Source organism: Lepisma saccharinum, chromosome 4, assembly GCF_977018435.1.
Source record: "Lepisma saccharinum chromosome 4, izLepSacc3.1, whole genome shotgun sequence".
Lineage (NCBI taxonomy): Eukaryota > Metazoa > Arthropoda > Insecta > Zygentoma > Lepismatidae > Lepisma > Lepisma saccharinum.
Window position 1 is genome coordinate 77,257,810 of NC_139232.1, and position 22,729 is coordinate 77,280,538.

A 22,729-nucleotide genomic window follows, 5' to 3' on the forward strand; every position below is an offset into this window, starting at 1 on the left:
AACGGGCACTCAGCACACACAAGGACAACAAACAGGACAACACACACAAAATTATACTGGCCACAGTGCCAGTCGCCAGAGCCTCGTTAGTCTTTAGTCCAGGGTGCACTACGTGGAAGTGAGGTTGACTTTTGGGCGCCTACGTGGAAGGTCACCCCTTACACCCCTCCAGAGCTATTTGATGATCTCGCAACAAGAAGTATCTATTGCTGCGGGACCGTCAATCCCCGACGAAAAGGCCTCCCACCCAACTTTTCAAAGACTGACTTGAAGCTGAAGAGAGGTGACCTACGTGTTCGGGTGAAGAATGACTTCGACTGTGATATGTTGGAAAGACAAGAGAGAGGTGTACCTGTTGACGAACATCCATCAGTCACCAGTTGAGGGAAATTTCTTGGATGACCATGGCAACGTACTCAAGCCGGCTATTGTATGTGAATACAATATGACAGATTTGTCAAGCAGATGGTGAAATATGGGGGCATCAGTGTGATGGTGTGTGGGCAATTTGGCATGGTGGACATTTGCCACTCATATTTTGTGATGGACCCATCAATGCAGCAAAATGCACTGCCATCTTGCAGGATGGACTGCTTCCAGTGTTCCACAACATTATGGATAAAACCCGGTATGTTTTTATTGAAGATGTGCCCCCATGCCACAGAGCCAAAAAAACAAACAAAAAAAAAACAGCTGTTTTGAAACGTCAGCAAGGGATCAGTATCTTGCCTTGGCCTGGCCAATTGCCAGATATGAATCCAATTGAGAACGTGTGGCACCTTTTCCAACAAAACATGGCCAAGAGGTACCAGAAACTCCACAACAAACATGAGTTAATCGAACATGTGTCAGAGGAATGGGGACGTGTACCACAAGGCACCATTGACGGTTTGCTTGAAAACCATGCCATGTCGGTTACAGGCATTCGTGGCTCACAAAGGCAGACAAAACTAAGTATTAAAACCCCACATTCACAGCAACAGCCTATGTATTTGCTTTGCCAATAAATGTTAGTGTTCCATATCATGGGTGTCTATTTTATTGTCACCCTAGTGTAAATAGTTCAATTACTTCATTGACCGATTGGTTGAATTAGGTTATTTTACTTCCCTTTTCTTACACTTTTGACTAATCGTGATGATGGGGATGAGTGGTGATGTGATGAAATTGATAAAGGGATATTCACAAAGAACACCCATGCCATGCTGGACTGGATTCTAACCTGGGACTTCTGTTGTCGCAGGAATTTGTGCTAAGCGCACCACCACGGAGGTTGGCTTTAATTGCTTGAGCTTTAAATTTTAATTTACTTAATTATCGTCAATGCTTAACATTTTCCCTTTGGCAAATTTCTATTCAAACAGCATAAATCAGGAAGACAGAAACAAATGTAAAATGAAAATCAGCATAGAATTGGTTTACACATCGTGTTCAGATTTCACTGTTTCCCCGCACACTTTCAGCTGTATCTTCCCTACTTCCCTTTCCAGTACGTAATTTGTGAATCCAGAATTCCCGTTCCTGAGAAATTTCCCTGTCGTAAACATATAACGATCAAATCTTGCCAACTATCAGGTAAATAGAATAATCACCGTAATAAGCAATAAAAAGAATTGGACTGTGGTAGTTCCCCGAGAGTTACATTGTGGAATACAGATGACAAGCCGGTTTCCTGAGCGAGGAGGCCAATCCTCGGGTAAGAAAACAAAAAAATACAGCTTTGGAGCCAATGAATGGATTTGGTTGAAATTTAAGACAGCCCAGTATCAGATCCTGATCGACAAAATCCCAAAAACACAACATAATGGGAGGTGAATTAAGGGAGATATTAAAGGTTAAAGAGCGAGAGTGGATGACAATACATACAGATTCCCTGTAGAGCGACCGTGCAGAATACAATGGATCCGGTGAGAGGGTAGTCTCCCTTCGAGGAGTAGCGGGAGATAGGTCAAGGAACTCAAATTACACGGGCAAAGATAAAAGGGTAAGATGCCACGGTTTGAGTACGATATAACAAGTATTAGACTGAGAGGGTATCATAATGAACATTTGGAATAGCACATAAATATATAAGCGGGGAAGCGAAAAATACAGTTCATCTTTCACAACCTTACGGGAACCATCCGCGCTTACAAGTACTCGCCTCTTGTGTCTAACCAATCAGTGTTGTGTTTAGTTCGCCCGGGATTGTTTACAATCACAATAGAGTAGAGAGAGGGAAAGAGCCCACATGGGGGGTTCAACCCCTTACCTCCCTCGAAGATGCTGAGATCTAGAAGTGTGAAGCCTTACCACCTAGAAGTCATCTCATTCATCACGCCGCCAGGGGCATCAACATTGCCAAAAGGATTATATCAAACAGAGCCGTCAAGGTAAGCCGAGTGAAAGAGTGTGACATCTGTAAATCGAGAAGCTTCGTTCGCCCCGTCGTAACTATAAACGCCCAATAAACTTGCATATTTACGTATAAATTACTCATTGACATTGCATAAAAAAATGCTTTAACACCTACTTTCCTGTTTTTGATCCTAGGGATCGAACCATTAGGGTTGTAGTTCACCCTTGAACTACAAAAGGTTGCTTGGCTGAGATGGCCCTAAAGAGCCAGATGTGATGTACTAACTAATATGCAATTAAATTACATGTTTAATGTTTAAAACCCAACACTTCTGACTGAGAATGGAAGCATTACAGATAAGGGATGACTTACCCCATTCGGTAAGAGTAGCTCTGTCATAGCAGTGTTACCTCCTTGATGAACCACATCAAAATATCCCCTTGCTGCTAGATTCCTGTGTGTTGTACCTCTCGCTGCGACCATGGCTTACCTGGCTCAGGGATAGCCACGCAGCTTCCTGTTTCAAAAACCACTTTCCTCAACAAAATCTAGGAGCAAGATCTGACACGTTTAGACAAGATTCTACCCGTACCAACGGTATATGCTATGCAGTATCCAAGGTAGCACATGTTAATATACAGAAATTGGTCTGCATAAAAAAAAATGCTTTAACGCCTACTTTTCCTGTTTTAAATATTTTGATGGCACTTGACTTTCCACTGACCCTGTGCAATTACAAATAAAGAAGTACTCAAAATGTAAGCAATCATTCAAGACTGGCTTATTTCTACAAATACCACAGGCTACTACATCCCAACATACAGACTAATGTTCTATATTTAATGATGCCAGTATAACATACCTAGGTTTTCCAAGATCAATTAAGGCCAAAAGAATACCAATTCCCCCAACTATACAGCTTTCACTTTTCTCTCCACTAAATATATGGTCTAGTAGTTGAGTAACAGTTTCAGAGCTGAAAGTAAAAATTAAAACAAAATAGTTACAACAATAGTATTAGTTCACTTCTCTGTTAATACTCTACCATAACACGAATGAAGTGTGCTGCGAGTGAATTCGACAAGCATGCTATAATAATGAGGACATGAAAAGGACCTCAGTGTAGTGTTCTATGGTATAAGAGGTATGGCCATAAAAAAGCTAAACTTTATATAGCACTGTTGAATTATAATACAAGATATTCAACCTCATTGATTGGAATGTGATATTCCATCATATATATGAGGGCAAATCAAAAAGCAAATTACAAGTAACAAGAATCCTGAGAAGCTGGTAATACACCTCTGCAAATAGCTGATGGGTAGTTTGACCATGCACAGTGCAGCACTCGGCTCTTAATCAAGGGACAGCCATGAGGACATATGGGCAATCCGTTGCAGACTGCACCATTGAAGAACAACATGCGGTAGAGCACTTTCTTTAAGCAGAGTGGAACATCCATGATGAAGTAAAGGAAGCATTGCACATCTAATTTTGGAAGAAGAGAAAAAACTTCTATGCAGAATCACAGTGGAACACTACAAGTGAATCGAGCTGCATAGGGAATTCATGATGAAAGTTGTGCGAATTACTCACAAATTTAATATATATATATATATTAATAACTTACGTTTAGCGAGTATCTAGGTAACTCCTGCGACGTTTCAGGATGCAACTGCTCCCTTCCTTAGGCTACTCACGTCTAGGTTATGTATAAATCATAACCACGTCGCTCTCTCCATAGGTACAGGGTATAGGATTGGTAAAAGGTATGTGGTTAAAAAACAATAAAAATCTAAAACCCATTACAAGTGCACGTCAGACTACCATGCTGTTTCCCTGATTAGAAACTGCTCCTTGGAATGTTAAACAAAAAAAAATACCTATGGAGAGTTTGACGTGGTTATGATTTATACATAACCTAAACGTGAGCAGCCTGAGGAAGGGAGCAGTTGCGTCCCGAAACGTCGCAGGAGTTACCAAGATACTAGCAAAACGTAAGTTATTAATATATATGCATAGGAAATATATGTGCAAAAATGATAGGTTCATTTGTTCACAGTTCACCCTTACTTTTTAACTCGCCTTACTAAATAGTCAACTCTCGATTCTACGACCCTGGGTATAACGACCCTTTTCCCGGGAACCGTGAAAAATTTAGAAAAAAGTTGAGAAATTGAAGGAAATCGGCCGAAAAATGCGTTGGTTTTTTCCACTCACTCCCTTCACGAGCACTCTACCACTCATAATTAGGTCTGAACTAAAAATAGACACCACTACACCATGCTTGAGTGATATCCAATAGCACTTGACCTCTGCCCTCCCCTCCCTCAAGTGCACCAATGTTACCACACACCCGACGGCTGCTTCCCAATGCACCAGGCTTGTTTTGCCACGCTTGCTCTTGGATACGCGAGAAGAGAAGATCGAATGTGCTTGGATGTTATTTTAAATCGACCTTGACTTGTTTCCTTTTCGCTAGCATACAACTTCCGGTAACCGCTTTCATTCAAAACATGTTCTCTGTTCTCTGTAACCTGTTTTCTTTCAAAACGTGTTCTTTGTTCCCTGTAACACTTCATAAAAAAGCGAAACTGTTAGAATAATCAAAACCACATAGGCCAACTAAAGATCGTCAACCTGCTTATTGCATTGTCATCCAGGTTTCCACAAAAGTTTACTTCGATCTTACGTGCATCATAACTCCAGTTTCCCACTTCATTCGTTTTCCTAATTGTGTCGATGTCGTAATATCTGCTAAAAAGTGTTCCGTTGGCTGACTAACTTCTCCCTCTTTTCCTGTCAGCAAACATGGGGGAGGGGCGATGCCGATTGCTTCAGCCACGATTTTGTTGCTCGTGTGTGTACAGGGCTGATTACAGGCGAGGGTGGAAGTGGTGGAAGTGGACCCACCCCTCTTCCTTTCCTCTGACGTGTAAAATGGGGCAACCAGTTCAGGATATATTCTTGAAAGCGAACAAAAACCATAGAATAAGTAAACAAACAAAAAAAAAAAGTGACCCTTTACCCCCAGCTCATTCTCCACCACTGGTGTGCACAGCAATGTTGATAATTGCAGAATTCAGGTAATTTTTTTTGGGGGGGAGGGCTGTTGTCTGCATAGGAAATATAGCCCACATTATTGTCTGTTGCATGGTAAAACGTAAAGCAAGGGTCATTTCTTTCTTCTTCACAGTGCTGTAAAAAGTTCCATCTTCAACAGTTGCGTTATCTTTAAAATGCTGTGATTTTTCTCTTCCGCCACCTGTTGTTTGAACTTCCAGCCGGTATCCTAGTTCTTACGCTGCAGCTGGCACCAGTGTTTTGTCTAGCGTCTGCAAAGTTCTTGCTTGCCGGTAACAGCAGCGAGACTCATCCAGAGCGAAGGAAAAAGTTATTGTTTTGAATCTTGCAAAGCTGTTTTGATTTGATGATAACGTAATTCGATCTCCAGAAAGGAAAACAAGAGTTAAAACAACATCATGTTCTGCTCCTTCTGATAAGCAAAACTGAAAATTTAATTCGCTTTTCTTCAGAACTATTCATGCGAAGAAAAAAGTGCTCAATGTAGGAATGGTCGCTGAGACCCATTAAAAAGACATTATTCAAGGAGAAAACTTTTGGAGGAGTGGGTGTTTGACATCAAGAATACTCCTAAATCCAACATTAAATTGTCGACTAAAGTGAGAGTAAATAACGATCTACCATTTTGATATGACAAAATGCACAGTTTCATAAAGCTTGCTTTCAGTTCATTTTATGCTGATGGGCTAATCAGGACTAAATATACAGTTTAAAGTGAAATTCAATTCCAAACCCGAATGATTATCGACTGCGATGCTGTTTAATGATGTGTCCTAGAATAAACATTGGGTGAAAACAGATCGCTAGTTGCCCGTTTCCTTTTTCACTCTGGATTACAATGCAAGTCAAGGAAGGAGTTTGGACTGCTCCCTTGAATGGGGTGATGGGGGTGAATGAAGTTGGTTGAAGCAAAGAAAAAGTGACCTTCTTTTTATGACTTATTGTACACAGCCAAACCAGAATGAAATTTACAACCCTGCCCTTTTTTTTTAGTCTGTTTCCTAGAAAGGTTGTGTTGTTTCTCCTGAGAGATCTAATGTTAGCAGTTAATCTTGTAACAGACAATGCTCCAGTAGACCTGTATAAAATCCAACATTCATTCTGCCTGATTATCTCCCCGACTTTTGCTGGTGCCAGTCTGACTGGTGTCAAGATTCTTCGAGTTTTGCTTGCAATAAGCGAGAGATTGTTTTCATTTCCATAGGTCTCAGTGCAAACGGGTTTCTCATGAACTAGACTTGTAAGAATTTCCTGGAAAAGCAACGACTGTGCACAACTGAAAGAAAGTAACATTATTTTAAATCCTTTTTTTTAAAAACGTTTTCATGTTCTATTTTCCTTCTCACAACACACATCCTGTGCATAACAGCTTGTATAACTACCAGGATAAATGGCGTTACCATCTCCAAGGCATCTTTGTGTCAGTTTGAGCTCCGTTTACGCTGAAAATTGGTGCAAATTCCAATAACAACCCCTTCGAAATAACAACCCTTTTCCTGGGAACTGTGAAAGGTCGTTGTATCGAGAGTTGACTGTATGCTGCAATCCACGTTTTTATTATGGAATGTATTTAATGTGACGACCTGCAGGTTTATCACAAATTTTCTTTCATCTCCTCTATCAGTACTTTTCCATGCCAGATTTTAACTTTTCAACACAAAAATGCTTACAAATAGCTCCCCTAATTGTCCTTGTGATACTGAGTAAACACAAATTTTGTAGGATTCAGCAGGAATCAAACCCAGAATTGCTTACACCAAAGGCAAGAGTACTAACCATCTAGATATGAGGAAGATCATCCAGCAATATCAGCTTTCACTAGTAAAAACTAGACACTGATGTTATTTATAATTATTTACATCTAGTTTTAAATCAATTCAGGTTTTAAACATAACATTTATGTCTTGCAGAGTATGCAAATTTCATATTATTTATTTTCAATTGTGAATAATAATAATAATAAGATATAGAAAAAAAATACATACGATTCCAATGTGTTGAGAACAGGATCTGGATCAGCCCTATCTGTATTTGAGTGAAGGTTCTCCCTAGAAGCCCGTATCACATCACAGAGTAATTGAGATACATTGCAGTGGCGATCAGCATCCACTGAAGGGTCCAGCAATGCTATTAATCGCTGAACTATTTGCTGACTATCCAACCACTATAGTGTGAGAAAGAAACATTGTAAATGTATTTGTCCAAATCGAATCAACCGATATTAATTTTTTGACACTAGTCATATACAATTTAGCAATATCAACAATATATTATACCGATCAAATATACAGTTGTAATTGTTCCCTGAATAATAAATAAGTTGTATACTTAATGAACCACCTTAATTAATAAATGTAACCAAGGGACTCCAATGGTTTTGCTTTGAAACAAACTTTAGGAAGGAGTTGTCTGGAAGAATATTCATATTTGGATATTACATTTATAGCCACATGTAATTACGAAGCAGTAATGATAATAATTAGGGCTAAGCTAACAGGAATAAGGTCTGATGATGCAAACAAGAAGTTTCAAAATTTTACCTGTTGAGCAATTCCAGAGGTAACAGATTGACACTTTAGAAGCAGTTTTATTTATATTTTCTTTCTTTGAAAATGATTCACGAAACATATACCTAATGAAAAAAAATATAACTCAGTAAATTTACAAGTAATAGTCTTTCTTCTTGCAAAGCAAAATTTCTTCAAATGCATTCTGCCAGCACTAAATAAAAATAAATTTGAAGGTACCAGACTGACAATTGGCAACCTATGAATCTGGATGTTCTGAAACAAAGTTAGTGAAATAGTATTGATGAGGTAATATTTTGCAGACAAATTTTAGAGTTCACAAACCTATGTATTGTACATTCGTAATCTAAAGATGTTCTCCTTTAAAACAATGTACAGCGCATTGATCTTCACTGATATATAATTTTGACCATGAAGCTTGATTTTTTTTGGAAATGCTCTGTTATTAGTTGGGCCTCCATTGCAGAATGATCAGCAAAATGTGTTATACAGATTGTAGGTTCAACTGCTGCTTATGGCATGGATGTACACAATTAACACAAGAGGTAGAAAAGCAACATCAGAACTGAAATACATAAGATTGCTATCTGCTTTAAAAAACTACAAACTCTTGTGATGTAAACAGCCAGTTGAGGGCCAAGATCTGCCAAGCAGCTTTTCTTTGCTCGATGCATTTCCCATAGCTGCTGTTTTCTGGCAGAGGAGATCAGGTCCATGCTATTGCTTTGAGGTAACTCCCTAATTGTCCTTACGAAGCTGGGTAAACAATGAATGTTTGGAGCTCCCACCGAAAATCTAACCCGAGTGAGAATGCTTGCACTAAAGATGGATTGGATGGGATTTCTGTGTTGAGCCAGAATATCAACATTGTGTGTCCTGTTTTAAGTCTTCGCCATTGCATCCAAAATAAAACATACAGCCATCCACTAAGGTTAAATAGAAAGTAATAATATATTTTGCAGTAAAAGATATACCAGGTGGGCTGAAAAGTTCGTAGGCTAACATAGTAAAAAATATTTTTTTGACAAAATTCGATTTTATTATTCAATATAGTTGCCTTTGAGGGCGATACAACGATTATAGCGGTCATACAATTTTTCGATGCAATTTTTATAGTACGATTTCTATTTAGCCTCAAAATAGGCCTCAGTTTCGGCGATTACCTCTTCATCAGTGCTAAATTTCTTTCCAGCGAGCATTCTTTTAAGGTCTGCAAACAGGAAAAAGTCACTGGGGGCCAGATCTGGAGAATATGGTGGATGGGGAAGCAATTCGTAGTCTAATTCATATAATTTTGCCATCGTTTTCATTGATTTGTGACACGGTGCATTGTCTTGACGTTGTTGCTTTTGATCGATTGTGAGCACGCGCGGCACCCATTTTGCACACAGCTTTCGCATGTTCAAATATTCATGCACAATATGTCCAACACGTTCCTTTGATATTTTTAAAGTCTCAGCTATCTCGATCAACTTCACTTTACGATCATTTAAAATTATTTTGTGGACTTCTTTGATGTTTTCGTCGGTAACAGCCTCTTTGGGGCGTCCACTGCGTGCATCGTCTTCGATGCTCATTTCGCCTCGTTTAAATTTAGCAAACCACTTCTCAACGGTTGATTTTCCTGGTGCAGAGTCCGAATAATGTTTATCAAGCCAAGCCTTGGCTTCAACAGTATTTTTTTTCGCCAAAAAGCAATGCTTTATTAACACACGAAATTCTTTTTTATCCATTTTTTCACAATAACAAAAGCTGCTTCACTCACAATGCTATATCTCACGAACTAATTATCCGGCAGCTGTGAAATTTATACACATATCTTTTGAAGGTTAGTACTAAGTAAAAATCACATGGATTTAATTCTAGCAACGCCATCTATGAGTCAGCCTATGAACTTTTCAGCCCAACTGTTAGAACCGTTTCTTGTGCCAAAAAACAATATACATATTCTCCTTTTGAAGTGTAATAATAATAATAATCATAATAATAAGGGTTTTATATTTTACACTGGTTTTAACTTTCAACTTTTTTGGCTATTCTATTCCATTTTAGCAACTAAGTCTCAGCTTAGTATTTAAAGATTAAAGTTCAGATTCAAACTTTGTATGCTAGTAGCAGTTTTAGTGGTTTTAATATTAAATGCCATATGTAAATCAAGAAACATTTTTACACTGACACTGTATATTCTAAGCTATTTTAAAATAATATAATGTTCAAGGATCCTTATTGGATAAACGTAAAAATAAAAAAAATGTAGCCAATAAAGTGTGCATTTATCATTGAGAATGGGCCTAGTTATACATAGAATCAATATCACCGAGCCCATTTTGTGAATCAGAGTGAAGTTATTGATCAGCTGTAATGAAAGAACTTGAAAATGTAAAATCTTGGAAAATTGTATAACATGTTGCTTTACTAGGACCATGAAGATTGAATGTAAAATGCTAAAAAATGTAAAATCCAGGAACATGAAATCGGGGTTCTGCTGTATTTGATTTTTTTAACTTTTGACTAATTGTGTTGCTTAGATGAAGTGATGAAGGGACACTTACAAAGGAACACCTATGCTCAGGCCAGGACTCAAAAACTTTAAACCTCTGATGATCACATTGTGAGTCTACAACTCAACATGTTCAGCTTAGAGAGACAGCTTTTGAAATTTCTAAAATGGCTTCAAACATATGCAACTTTGCAATGATTAATGTTTGTTACTTTTGCCTACTTTTGCCTAATTAAACATTTCTAAAGTGTTTTACAAAAATACTTTGGAGCAGGGCTCGAAAAATCCTGGTCGCCAGGGCGACTAAAATTTGCAGCCTGGCGACTGTGATCTTTTGCTGTAATATGTATGATATTTTGATGATTCTAAGTTTAAATTGCAGTACAGCATAAGTTAGTATATGATTTTTTCAATGTTGTGAGCATTCCATAATGTCCCTAACAATTTCTTACCCTTTGTCCCCTAACACACCATTTGTTGCTTTCTCAAATAATTTAGCGATGTTTTGAATACCATGATCCTCAGCATCTTATACAGTGTGTTTCAACAGTCGCACAACCCAAACTTTGGAAATGTGGTATATCATGAAAATCATAAGAGATATTTACACCGTGTTTTCTGCATTATAAAGACTCATCCATTGAGATATATTTCAATGCTTAAAATTATCAGTTCACTCCATACAGAAAATCATATAAATTAATAACTGACAGAAAGCACCATTCAAACTTTTCCAGAAATGAACTTCTGAGTAAGATATTATTCGAAGGGTTGTAATCAGACATTTGATGACTGATGCCATGTCAAGTCGATTGCGACCAATATTGGTCATGTGCAACATTTGATGAATTTTTGACTGGCGATTTTATGGGTTGAGCGAAAAGTTCCATTTTTGGGACATACCTTCGTATATGGCAACTCTAGCAGGTCGAAATATTGCCAACAGTCGCAAACATGTGTCTAAGTATTGGCTATACATTTACGTGAAAAATCGTAAATCAAGATTTTGTACAGAAATTGGACCCTTGAGAGAATCCTAGGCTGCCCCTGGTTACATTGAATTTTCTTAGCTCACTTTCACCGCTACTGTGCCTGTTTGTTTAAATTGATTCAGTATGGCGTATTCATTGGAGCAGTACGTGTGCATTGCTGAAGAGTATTTTACTACTCATTCTTACACTCATGTGCAAGAAGTTTTCCAATAAAAATGCCCTGCTTCTGCTGTAGCTACCTCACAAAGCAACTGTTTTACAACCAAACACTAACAAATGATCCCACAAATTGTATAAAAGTTGGTATTTATGGTTGAAAATTAGTTCTCCGGTGTTTTCAGCAAATGAACAATGTTTTTTTAAAATAATGTAATTGCCTTTATTTAGATAAATGCTAACATAAATTTATGAACCCAGTGATAGCCTACAGGATTAGTTTAGTGTAGAGAACCCAGTGTAAATATCTCTTACGACTTTCATGATATACATTTTCAAAGTTTGAATTGTGCTACTTTTGAAACATACTGTAGTATGCACAATTGCTAGTAGGTGGTTTCCTGGCGCCTGATTTTCAGAGCTGGCACCTAGCTTTGAAGAAAATTTTTCGAGCACTGCTTTGGAGACTGAATTTTAATCTAATTTAACTAGGTTTTTTTGAAATTTTGGAAACCATAAATTAACAGAAATCCACATTCCTATTTTCATGGAGTGAGGATTTAGTGGTCAAGAGAACCAAGCATTTTTACTTCACTCAATTAATGTACTTACATTTAATATATTCTGCCTCATTTCTACACCCTCCACGTGGGTTATTAATTTCAACAAGAGATCCATTATAGCTGATGTACCCACATGTTTCAGAAGCAAACTGATGCAATCTTCTTTGGACTTTAAGAATTCCAAAACCTGTAAACAAGTGAACTGATAGGAATACCAGTTCTACAGTTAAAAAAAAAAGAAAAGAGAGAGAAAATGTTATATTCATTCATTTCCAATCATATTCTGAATTACTTACAGCAGGGCTTCTGTGTAAGAATAATAATGATAAAAAGAACACAGTACAAAGTGCACATTTACACACCAAATAAAAGGAACATGCTGTTTTCTGAATGTGATATGGGGGAAAAGCATTAAAAAGTGCATCTAAATAATATTTTACTTCCAGCATCTAACTTATTCGAACGAACTAAGTCAGACTTCATGCTAACAACTGTTTTCAGAAAGTGCTAATTCGAACATATCAGTATCAGGAGAAATAGTTGCTTCCATACCCACCTCTGGCACTCCTTTATTGCTATGTATAGTTAAGAGCACTGAATGAAATCACAAAACACAAACAGATGCAAAAAACACAGCAATACATAGTATGTGTACACGTGATTGTACAACATAAAAGTGAGAGCTGCCTACACAGAAACCCAGCTGCAGTGAATACGTGTTGCCTAATGTAAGAGTCTCTACCGCAATTTCTTACGGGGGTAGGGAACCAACACTTCAGCACTTGTTTTTGAGAGGTTCTCTCTCTTTTTTCAACACTAAGCATATTGTAGGAACCTTAATACAAATACAACTGATGATGTGCATGCATTTCTTAATGCACGCACACAACCACAGACTTACAGGTAATCACACTGTATCTCTACACAAAATTGTAAAACGGCAATGTTTACACAAAATATTGTAACAACGTATTAACACTGCTCATACTTGGGCATTCACCAAATTTAGCTTAACATCAAATGCATCGTACTTCATGAAGCATTGCTGGTGGCAAATTATGATGAGATTTTGTTAGGACATCAGCCAGGTTAATTCCTAAGCTTCCAAAAGCTCATATCATTCTCATTTTCAATCCCTGAAGATGAGAATGACTAGTTCTCAAAGACCTGGAAGCATATTCAGAACTGACCTCGTTGATATCCCCGAGACATTATTTTTCATTCGTTCTCAGTTGAGTGCTGGCAATAGGCTTCTTCAAAATGATCATACATGTGTATTGGGTGTGTATTTGTAAATGTAACTTCCAGTTGTATACATTTATATTTCTGTACATTACTGACATTAACATACAACATGCATGCTTTCATTCAATGTTACCATGTGCAGGAAAGTAAGTTAAGGCTTATAATACCAAACATTGTAAATAACATTATTTACATAGAATCTTCATATACACAGAACAGAAATTGAAGCATAATATTTCAGTTTTGTACTAAAATTTAAGACAGCCAGTTTCCAAGGAATGTATCCCTGCTACCAAGTTACTGAAAACTAACAATTACTGCAAGAGTAAATGATAAGACCAATCTCCCCTTATCCAAAATTAAGAAATAATCTCAACTGGGTTATCTAAAATTAACAAAAACAGTCTATCAATGAAAGAGTTAAAAAGGTTTTGATTGATTTAGTTTATTTAACATCGCATTTCTGCCACTTTTGACTAACTTTGACAAGGAAAAAAAGGCAATCCCCCCTCCCTCTTGAAATCTATAATTTACCTATTACCATCGAGATATGAAGGTTCAGTAAGGGAATAGTAAACAGATATTGACATCTCCCTTCTTGTCTTGTCTCCGAAAATAGTGGCCATTCCCTTAGACTACAGCTCAAAATAATAAGAGGAACCTTAAATGTGTTAACAGGCGACAGTTAAAGAAGACCCCTCCCCCCAAAAAAGAAATATGGTCTTCATCCTGCAGAATACAAGCATAATTTTCAATACCAAAAATTCATGTACAGTCCCTGTTTGGTATTATACACCAATATTACTGGTATCGGAGTCAGCCATAAAAATAATTTAACCTGAATCAAGTTTTAAGAATCTGCAATACTCATGTTTAAAAGGTTTTTTGTTTGTTTCATTTCCATTCCACATTAGTGATATTAATAAGCAATACATATGATCAAAAAGTTGTACAATGGAAATGCTCCTGGTCTAAGTTGGTGGTGGTGGTGGCCTGCATACAAAATTGAGGCTTGAAATTCCTGCATCAACCATTCCATTTGTCTGACCTGGCCAAATGTTTCTATTAATTCCACAATGCAAAATATATGAAGATTTGAGACTGGTGATGTACTGGCTTCAGTTCAGAATTATTATGCAAAAAAATAACTTTTTTTTTTCAAAGTCATTAAGATACTGGAAGTTGGACTGTCTAAAAGTGTGTCCAGTTTAGGAAAGATTATGTTTGTGGGAATCCACTGCTCTTGCCCTTTTTTCAACCCTAGACCTAAGACTTACTGGTTTACCCTTACAAATGTACTATGCCAACATTCAGCTTGTGTAATTGTGGAAACTCATAAGCATTCGGTATACTTCATATAAATTAACAATAGATTAAATAAATAATACAATCTTAAACATACGTTAAGTGGATACCATATTTAGTAGTAAGGTGGGACAAATGTTTGCCAACCAAAATACTACGATGGCACAATCAATTCAGATATCACACCAAACAATGTCACATTCAGCAAGAACTCAGGTAGACAGTTGGACAGGTGTCTACCATAAACTGTACAACAACACAGTGCATTGTGAAGAAAACCTGAAAACTAGACATGGTTTCATTACTTCCAAATTTACAGCTTACAATGTGTTACAATGTTTTGTGCATACAGTGTGTTATCACCTTCTCATGTAATGAAATTGAGTCACTCTCCTTATTGTAACTGCTATTAATACCTCCCTTATGGACATTTAGAACTATCTGCAGAATTAAAACCAAGCTACACTGGAGGTTTATGCCAAAGCATACTTCAGTCAACATAAAAATTGAAAACACCATCACAGTAAGTTTCAAATTGAAGTTTACACTAATTTTGTACATATGCTGTAGGCCTCCATACTCTTAAATCATACAAATTATATGCAGAGAATATCAAAAGTTTACATTATGAACATTAGTACATGCAGAGAGTTCTCAATTCCTATTGTTATAATCTTATGAATTAAAAGAAATGGGAGAAAACCAACATGAGCTAAGTTAACAACAATACAAAATATTTTATCAGTCAGTTTCACTTTCTTTCTTTCTCGACACAGGTGTTCTTATGATTTAGTTTTTGTCGTCATTTCTCTTGCCTCACTATCATACCTAAAGATGCTACACTGTCATGGTTAAAAGTATTTCAAATCCTTTGAAAATTAATGTTTTCTAACAAATTATTAGGGTATTAGGGATGGGACAGATTAATTGGTACTTTATTGGTATCAGCTGATACATCAGTAAAATTATTGATAATTTTAACAGTATGATATACCTGTACAGCAGCTAGTAATTTAGTGAAAAATTATTTTTTATTGGGAGCAAGGGCGCAAACAGACCCAAGCTGCATTTGATCTTCTCTTCATACACGCAAAGAAATACACATTTCAGCAAAAACTGAAACTGCATAATTAGATATTTATTTTACAACACATAGCACTGTTATATAAATAATAATAAAGGGTCAAACTGTGAAGTTAATTACCAGATATTTTTAGAAATGTATGTAAATCATAATATACTGGGTGTCCCAGAAGTTGCCAAACTCTGTGTATACGACCGTATAAATGAAAAGCCAAACAGAATGAGAAGATACACTTTCTTCGAAGATAAGGTCCTGTTTGTTGAGAAAATTATGTGATACAAAAATATGGTATAGCCTGCATGATTTAATAAATAATGAAAATGTTGCCACAAACAAAAAAAAAATTCTGCAAATCATATTTATTGACTCACTGAACTCACTAAGGTAAATTATTGCAACATTTTTCAATATCATCGAACAATCTGAATGGAATTCTATTGAATTTGACAGAAAAAGTACGTTGATGAAGTCTTACAAGCATTGCACAAGGGTATGAATGAGCTATTCCCAAATTCCATATTTTTGCAATATTATGAACCACACTGGCAACACTGTTGCTGACAGATGTGTTTCACCTCTAGCTATCACACTAAGGCAATTTTAATGAAAAAGGAGAAAGTTGGTTATTTTAGAACCTTTTTGATAACCTTCATACACCTTGTAATCCTGAAATGTCGGTAGTGAATTACGTTTGTTAATTGTTTCCTGTGCCTGGAATAGGTGGTTATCCAGTGAACTGGTTGTTGTGTAATAGCGGATTATGTTTTCTGTGTGCTGAACTGTATGTGCTTTCAAAATGCCATTCTCTATGGAGGAAAGAGTGTATATTGTTGAACAATATTTCCGAACATTGTCTCATCCTGGTGTAAGAGAAGCATTCAGTGCCATGTTCCAGACATCTCCCTTGCCACAAAAGTTGAAAAGTTTTTGTCTTGTGCACAGGTTTTACCAAATTGGGTCAGTGAGTGACAGGAAACGTTCAGGCCGCCCTTGTTTTAGAAGCTGATGTTCTGCAGCGTGTTGAAGAACAAATGGTGGTATCGCCAAAAAAGTCAGTTGGGAAGCTCGCCGCAGAATGTGCATTGCGCAAGTCAACTGCTCACAGGGCTATACGGAAATTAAAATTGTACCAGTATAGAGTTCATGTTGTCCAAGAATTGAAAGACTTGGATTTTCCGGCACGGTTGTGTTACTGTCATTGGTTCCAATCATTCATCATAAGAAGTGGTGTCAATGTACTGAATAAAGTTTTTTTTTTATCGACGAAGCTTGGTTTTAATTGGATGGGTACGTAAACAGCCAAAATTCCAGATATTGGGCCACAGAAAACCCACATCAGTTGCATGAACTACCATTGCATTTCCAAAAAATTGGGGTATGATGTGCAATATCGAGACATCATCTTTGAAACAAAAGTAGATACTGCTGTGTATGGGGATCTCATAATGCAATTCGTTCTCTCCTGGAAGAAGGCGAACGTGATGCTACAACAAAATAGAGCAACGTGCCATACAGCCAAAAAATCTCTTGGTATACGCTGATATAATTTTTTGGCAATCGGCTAATCTCCAAAGATTTATGGCCCAGTCGTTCGCCAGATTTGCAGATTATTTAAAGGACAAAGTATACTGAAATAAACCCAGGACATTGGACGATCTGAAACTAAACATTATAGAGGAAATTGGGAATATCGGTGCTGTAACCCACAGAAAGGTATCCCAAAACATGATAAAACGTACACACTTATGTATCCAAGAAAATGTTGGACACATTGAACATTTGCTGTAATTTGTGGTAATACAGACACTTCAGGGTTGCAAGGTGTATGAAGGTATTGAAAATGTTCTAAAATAACAAACTTTCTCCTTGTTTGTTAAAAGTGCCTTAGTGTGATAGCCAGAGGTGAAACACGTCTGTAGGTGACACTTGCCAGCAACAGTGTTGCCAGTGTGGTTTGTAATATTGCAAAAATATGGAATTGGGGAGCAGCTCATTCATGCCCTTGTGCAATGTTTGTAAAACTTCATCAACATACTTTTTCTGTCAAATTCAATAGAATTCCATCCAGATTGTTCGGTGATATTGAAAAATGTTTGCAATAACTTACCTCAGTGAGTTCTGTCTCTCAATAAATACGATTTGCAGATTTTTTGATTTTTTTGTTTCTGGCAACATTTTCATTATTAAATCATGCGTGATATTCCATATTTGTATCACATAATTTTCTCAACATACAGGGATTTATCTTCGAAGAAAGTGTTTCTTCTCATTCCATTTAGCTTTTCATTTATATGGTCGTATACACAGAGTTTGGCAACTTCTGGGACACACTGTATATACCAATATGCTTATATTAGCTGAAAACATTAGAATAGTGATAAATCTAACCCATTCCTAGAATAAGTACACTTTTGTTCCTTCTCCAATTATAAGTTACTCACTTGTTACTTTTCAATATTTTTGCATGTTCTTTAGGGGAACCAAACTTCTATTCTAAGCCCCATGGTCATTTCATGCATTTTATTGACAAAATTCTACAACAAAAATCAATATTTTACTTTAGGGCAAGTGCCCTTGGAGGTAAAACAGATAGATACACAAAGAATTAACGGAGGCAGCTGCAAATAAAAAGTGCAGTTACACTTGAATGTTACTTTTTCTCTCAATAGTTAAAACAACCAAGCAACTGACTGTGTCCCAACTATTCCAAGTACTTTTGTTAGAATCCATATATTTCTTGATCTTGGCCATTCTGGAAATGATGCAATCAAGACCATGCTCCACTCAATTTCACCCTCACAGAGTTCACCCCAGGTATCTAGTGGTTAGAGGCTCAGCGATCCCCAGAGCCACTCTGTGCAGGGATATTGCTGAAAAGATTCCCACCTGGGATCGCCCACCTTAGGAATCAAACCCGTCTCCTGTATGGTACTCAGGTTCTCTACCAACTGGGTCACCAAGGCTCTTTCATAATGATGATAATGATCTAAAGCTCCTTCTTATTCTGGACAATATACAACAAAGAACTAAAAAACATGTGAAATTATGTGTAAATATAACTCACCTGATCACTTTTCCTTGTGACCAGAACACCTAAAATTTTACTAAAAAAGCTGGCTAACAACGGATTCAGAGGAGGATCAGTTTCAAGAAACGAATATAATTTGTTCAGCAAAGCCTCATCCCCTGCAAGCCTTTCGTTTAGGGCAGGCACATCACATGTCAGCAGTTCGCAAGCTATGTTCGGATATTTGTAACGTGAGCGTTCATCTACATCATCACATGGTTCAACTGTTGTCAAAGTTACCAATTCTTCCATCACTTCAGGTCGTAGCAAACTGAAAAAAAAATTAGAACAAAATATAAAAATTCTTCACCATTTATCTGATTTACACATCTTTCATAACAAACCAAAATAAAAGGTATATGGCTAAGGTGGTTCTATGTTTCACCAAAATTCAAAAAATCAATAATCCCAAGGCTATTTTTCAAAATCTTTTATCTTCTCTATTCTTGGATATAATCTTCCGCTATCTGGACCATGGCTTCTAAAAAATCACTCTCAAGGATGAATTCTGTTCTTGGTTTCTCACCACTGGTTGCCATACCTTCAGGAAGCAGTCACCACTCACTCATCATGAACTATCTGACCCCACTGGGTAATAAAACCAAGAAAGGAGAGCAACAGATGAGGGAATCAAAAGAAAAAATTGGGAATTTTAGAATAGCTGGAATAACAGATAAAAGGGGATGCAAAACAAAATAAACTTGGAATAAAATCAAGAATACTACAAAACAAAATAAACTTGGAATAAAATCAAGAATACTATCTCCCAACTAAATATTACACTCTATTATAAACATTTTGTTCCAAAGGTTGTCTGACATTCCACTCTTCTAGCTTTCATAAAAATGTGCAATCTGATGTCATTTCTATGATTAAAGTGGCTAAAAGTGTAAAATATAAAGATTTTAATCACTTTCACTTATTTGGTATTTGTTAAACATTTAGTTTTTACGGCAAAAAAGTGAGTGGGAATGAGCAACAAACAAACCTTACATATTTGACTACATACATAATTCACCATATTTTCTTATATATTTATTTACGTATTTTTCATGTCCTGTCTGGGCATGGATGTTCTACCGTGACTCTACAGGACCAACAGTTTTGCTGACAGGGTGTGAGTACTACAGAATAATTCTGATACCCACATTTTCAGGCTTTCTAAACTTGATTCGAAAATTTTTCACCTTCAATGAATAAAGTACTGATTGTATGAAAGAATACAAAATTTGGGACTTGCAAGCCTCATATGCTGAATCGTTCCCAATGAAACCAGTATCATGTGACAAAATTATTGTACATCTGTCAAAAGCTTTATATTTAAAAAAAAAAAAAAAAAAAAAATTAAAAGTATTGTATTTTCAAATACGAGGATACACACACACAAAAATCATTGAATGACAACTGTTATCAAAGAGGGTTGATGTTTGATTTACTCTGATCAGAATGGCAAGATTTTCACAATAAGTAAAATTTTGACATCTCACCCTCAAATGCAATTACACTTCTTTGGACCATGCTGACTGGCATAATGAATATATATGTGGGTAATATTTCAATTTTTTTCGGAGAATGAAAATATTTTGCTTCGCACATCCTAGTCTCCCTCCCCCTACTCAAAAAAGAAAACTAACCCTCCACGATAACTGGTTTCCCTTTCTATGATTTTTTTTGCACATCACTGCAGATTTGAAAAGCAACCACCCAGAAGGGATTTACAGCAAAAAAGGTCCCATCTGCTAAAGGTTAAACACAACCAAATAATTGAGGCTGAATTATATATTTGTAAAATATAATGTATAAAAAATGAACTACTGCACTATAAAGTGAAGCAAGTGGACTTTCATCTGCTTCACTTAATCATCATTCATCCTTACTATCAAAGTTAGATAAGCAATGTTACATAATCAAGAGATAAGTACCACCATGTCATAGATAAATGCAAGATTTAAAAAAGAATGCAATTTGATTGGAACCAAAAGTAGCAATTTTGAAAATCAAAATAGGAACTTGCAGGATTTCACATGGGATACATCCTGAAAACCACTTTATATAGGCAACTAGCTGATTACCTGGCATTGCCCGGGTATTTATTTATCCCAATCTTGTATTAGACAGGAAAATAATGAATTCTAACTATAGTGTAAAATCTAACTAATTTTAAATATGATCGTGAATGTCACCAATTAGCTTAGCGACTCCGAAAACTATGGATTCGACACTAACCTAGGTCATTTGTGGCATTTTATTTTTCACCCCCTCTCACCCTCCATGCCGATAGGTGATGATCTTGAAGTTGAACTGCATTGGGAGTGTCATGAAAACTATGGATTCCACATTAATATCGGTCGTTTTTGCAACACAAAATCATACCAGCCTGAATGTTAGACACCCCAAGAAACACTATCGTTGTGAAGGATTTCATAGTCATGGATGTCTGTTTGTGCGGAATTATTTCTACATGTCATCCCCTTCCCCCCACTGCTAGGGGTGTCTTACCCCCAAAATATTCTTTCCAGATTGCAAGTGATACGTGAACCAAGTTTGGTTGAAATTGCTCCAGGCATTCGAGAGTTATGCCGGAACAAACAAACATACATACACACCCACACACACACACACACACACACACACAGACATCCATTTTTATATATATAAAAAATAATATATATATACAGGGTGGGTGAGAAGTAACTCCCTATTGTAAATTGTGCATAACTTTTTTATTTGTTATTTGATTTGCATGAAATTTGGATATGTTGTTCTCTACAATGGTATAATTTTTTACATGACAATTATTGCATGTCATTGCAGGTATTAGTGGCGGACATGGCTCAACGTCTAACCATGCATGAAAGGGCTCAGCTGGCATCATGTTATGAAGTATGGCGATCTGTGGTGAGAGTGCAGAGATGGTAGCGAACTGTCAAAGGACCTTGTGCCTCAATAGATGGAAATACCATAAAGCAATGACATTTAGAACTCATGAATACAGGTTCTGTAGCAGATATGAAGAGACGTGGCCGCCCCTCACAATCCAGGACAGTTGAAAATGTTCACTCGAAGTCCTCACAAATCACAAAGACAAGCACCTTGTGAAAGTGGTTTAACATGGCACACAATCAGAACAGTTTTAACAGCAGAGTTAAATTTTCGTCCATAGAAACCACATTATTGCCAGGAGTTATCAGCTGAAGACTTTGATCATCGGTTGGAGTATGGAGATGCTGATGCTCACTTGGTATGAAGGTTTTTGACAACATCGTATGGACAGATGAGGCTGCGTTCCATGTTGGGGGGTTTGTTAATCGTCATAATTGTTATTACTGGGCAGAACATGATCCAAAGGTGGTTGCTGAAAAACGTCAAAATCGTGCTAAGGTCACAGTGTGGTGTGGAATGACATCCACAACAGTGATTGGCCCATGCGTAATTTGGGACACAATGAATGGGGAACGGTACCTAATTATGCTTCAAAATTTTGTTCATGGCACTGTATCCATGTGGGACAATCATAATGACCTTATCTTCATGTGAGATGGGGCCCCACCTCATTTTGCAATTCCTGTTAAGGAGTGGTTGGACACCCATTTTCCTGGACGTTGGTTGGGTCGTTGTGGCCCCCATGAATGGCTAGCTAGGAATCCCGACCTAACACTTTGGGAATGGGCAGAAGAACAAGTCTATCGCACCAAACCACAAACTGTTGGTGCTTTAGAGAAGCGAATTCATGAAGTTCTCACGATACTTGCAAAGAGTATCGCAAACATCCCTATTAGTTTACGGGCACTGATGGACAATGGCGGTGCTCATGTTGAATTTTAAATTTGCATACAAATTGTACCATTGTAAGGAACAACATATCCA

At 37.1% G+C, this 22,729-nt stretch overlaps 1 protein-coding gene across 7 annotated transcripts in view; it reads right to left on the minus strand.

The window, feature by feature from the left end:
• Positions 1–22,729, minus strand: part of fmt (phosphatase 6 regulatory subunit 1-like protein fmt) — a 111,796-nt gene that overhangs the window by 73,921 nt on the left and 15,146 nt on the right. For all 7 annotated transcript variants that reach the window (XM_083120814.1, XM_083120817.1, XM_083120818.1 and 4 more), the window contains exons 5-8: positions 18,860–19,133; positions 12,211–12,381; positions 7,408–7,586; positions 3,201–3,314 (exon numbers count right to left, since the gene is read on the minus strand). In XM_083120814.1, coding sequence (XP_082976940.1) covers positions 3,201–3,314; positions 7,408–7,586; positions 12,211–12,381; positions 18,860–19,133 — 738 coding nt within the window. The remainder of the gene's footprint in view (positions 1–3,200; positions 3,315–7,407; positions 7,587–12,210; positions 12,382–18,859; positions 19,134–22,729) is intronic.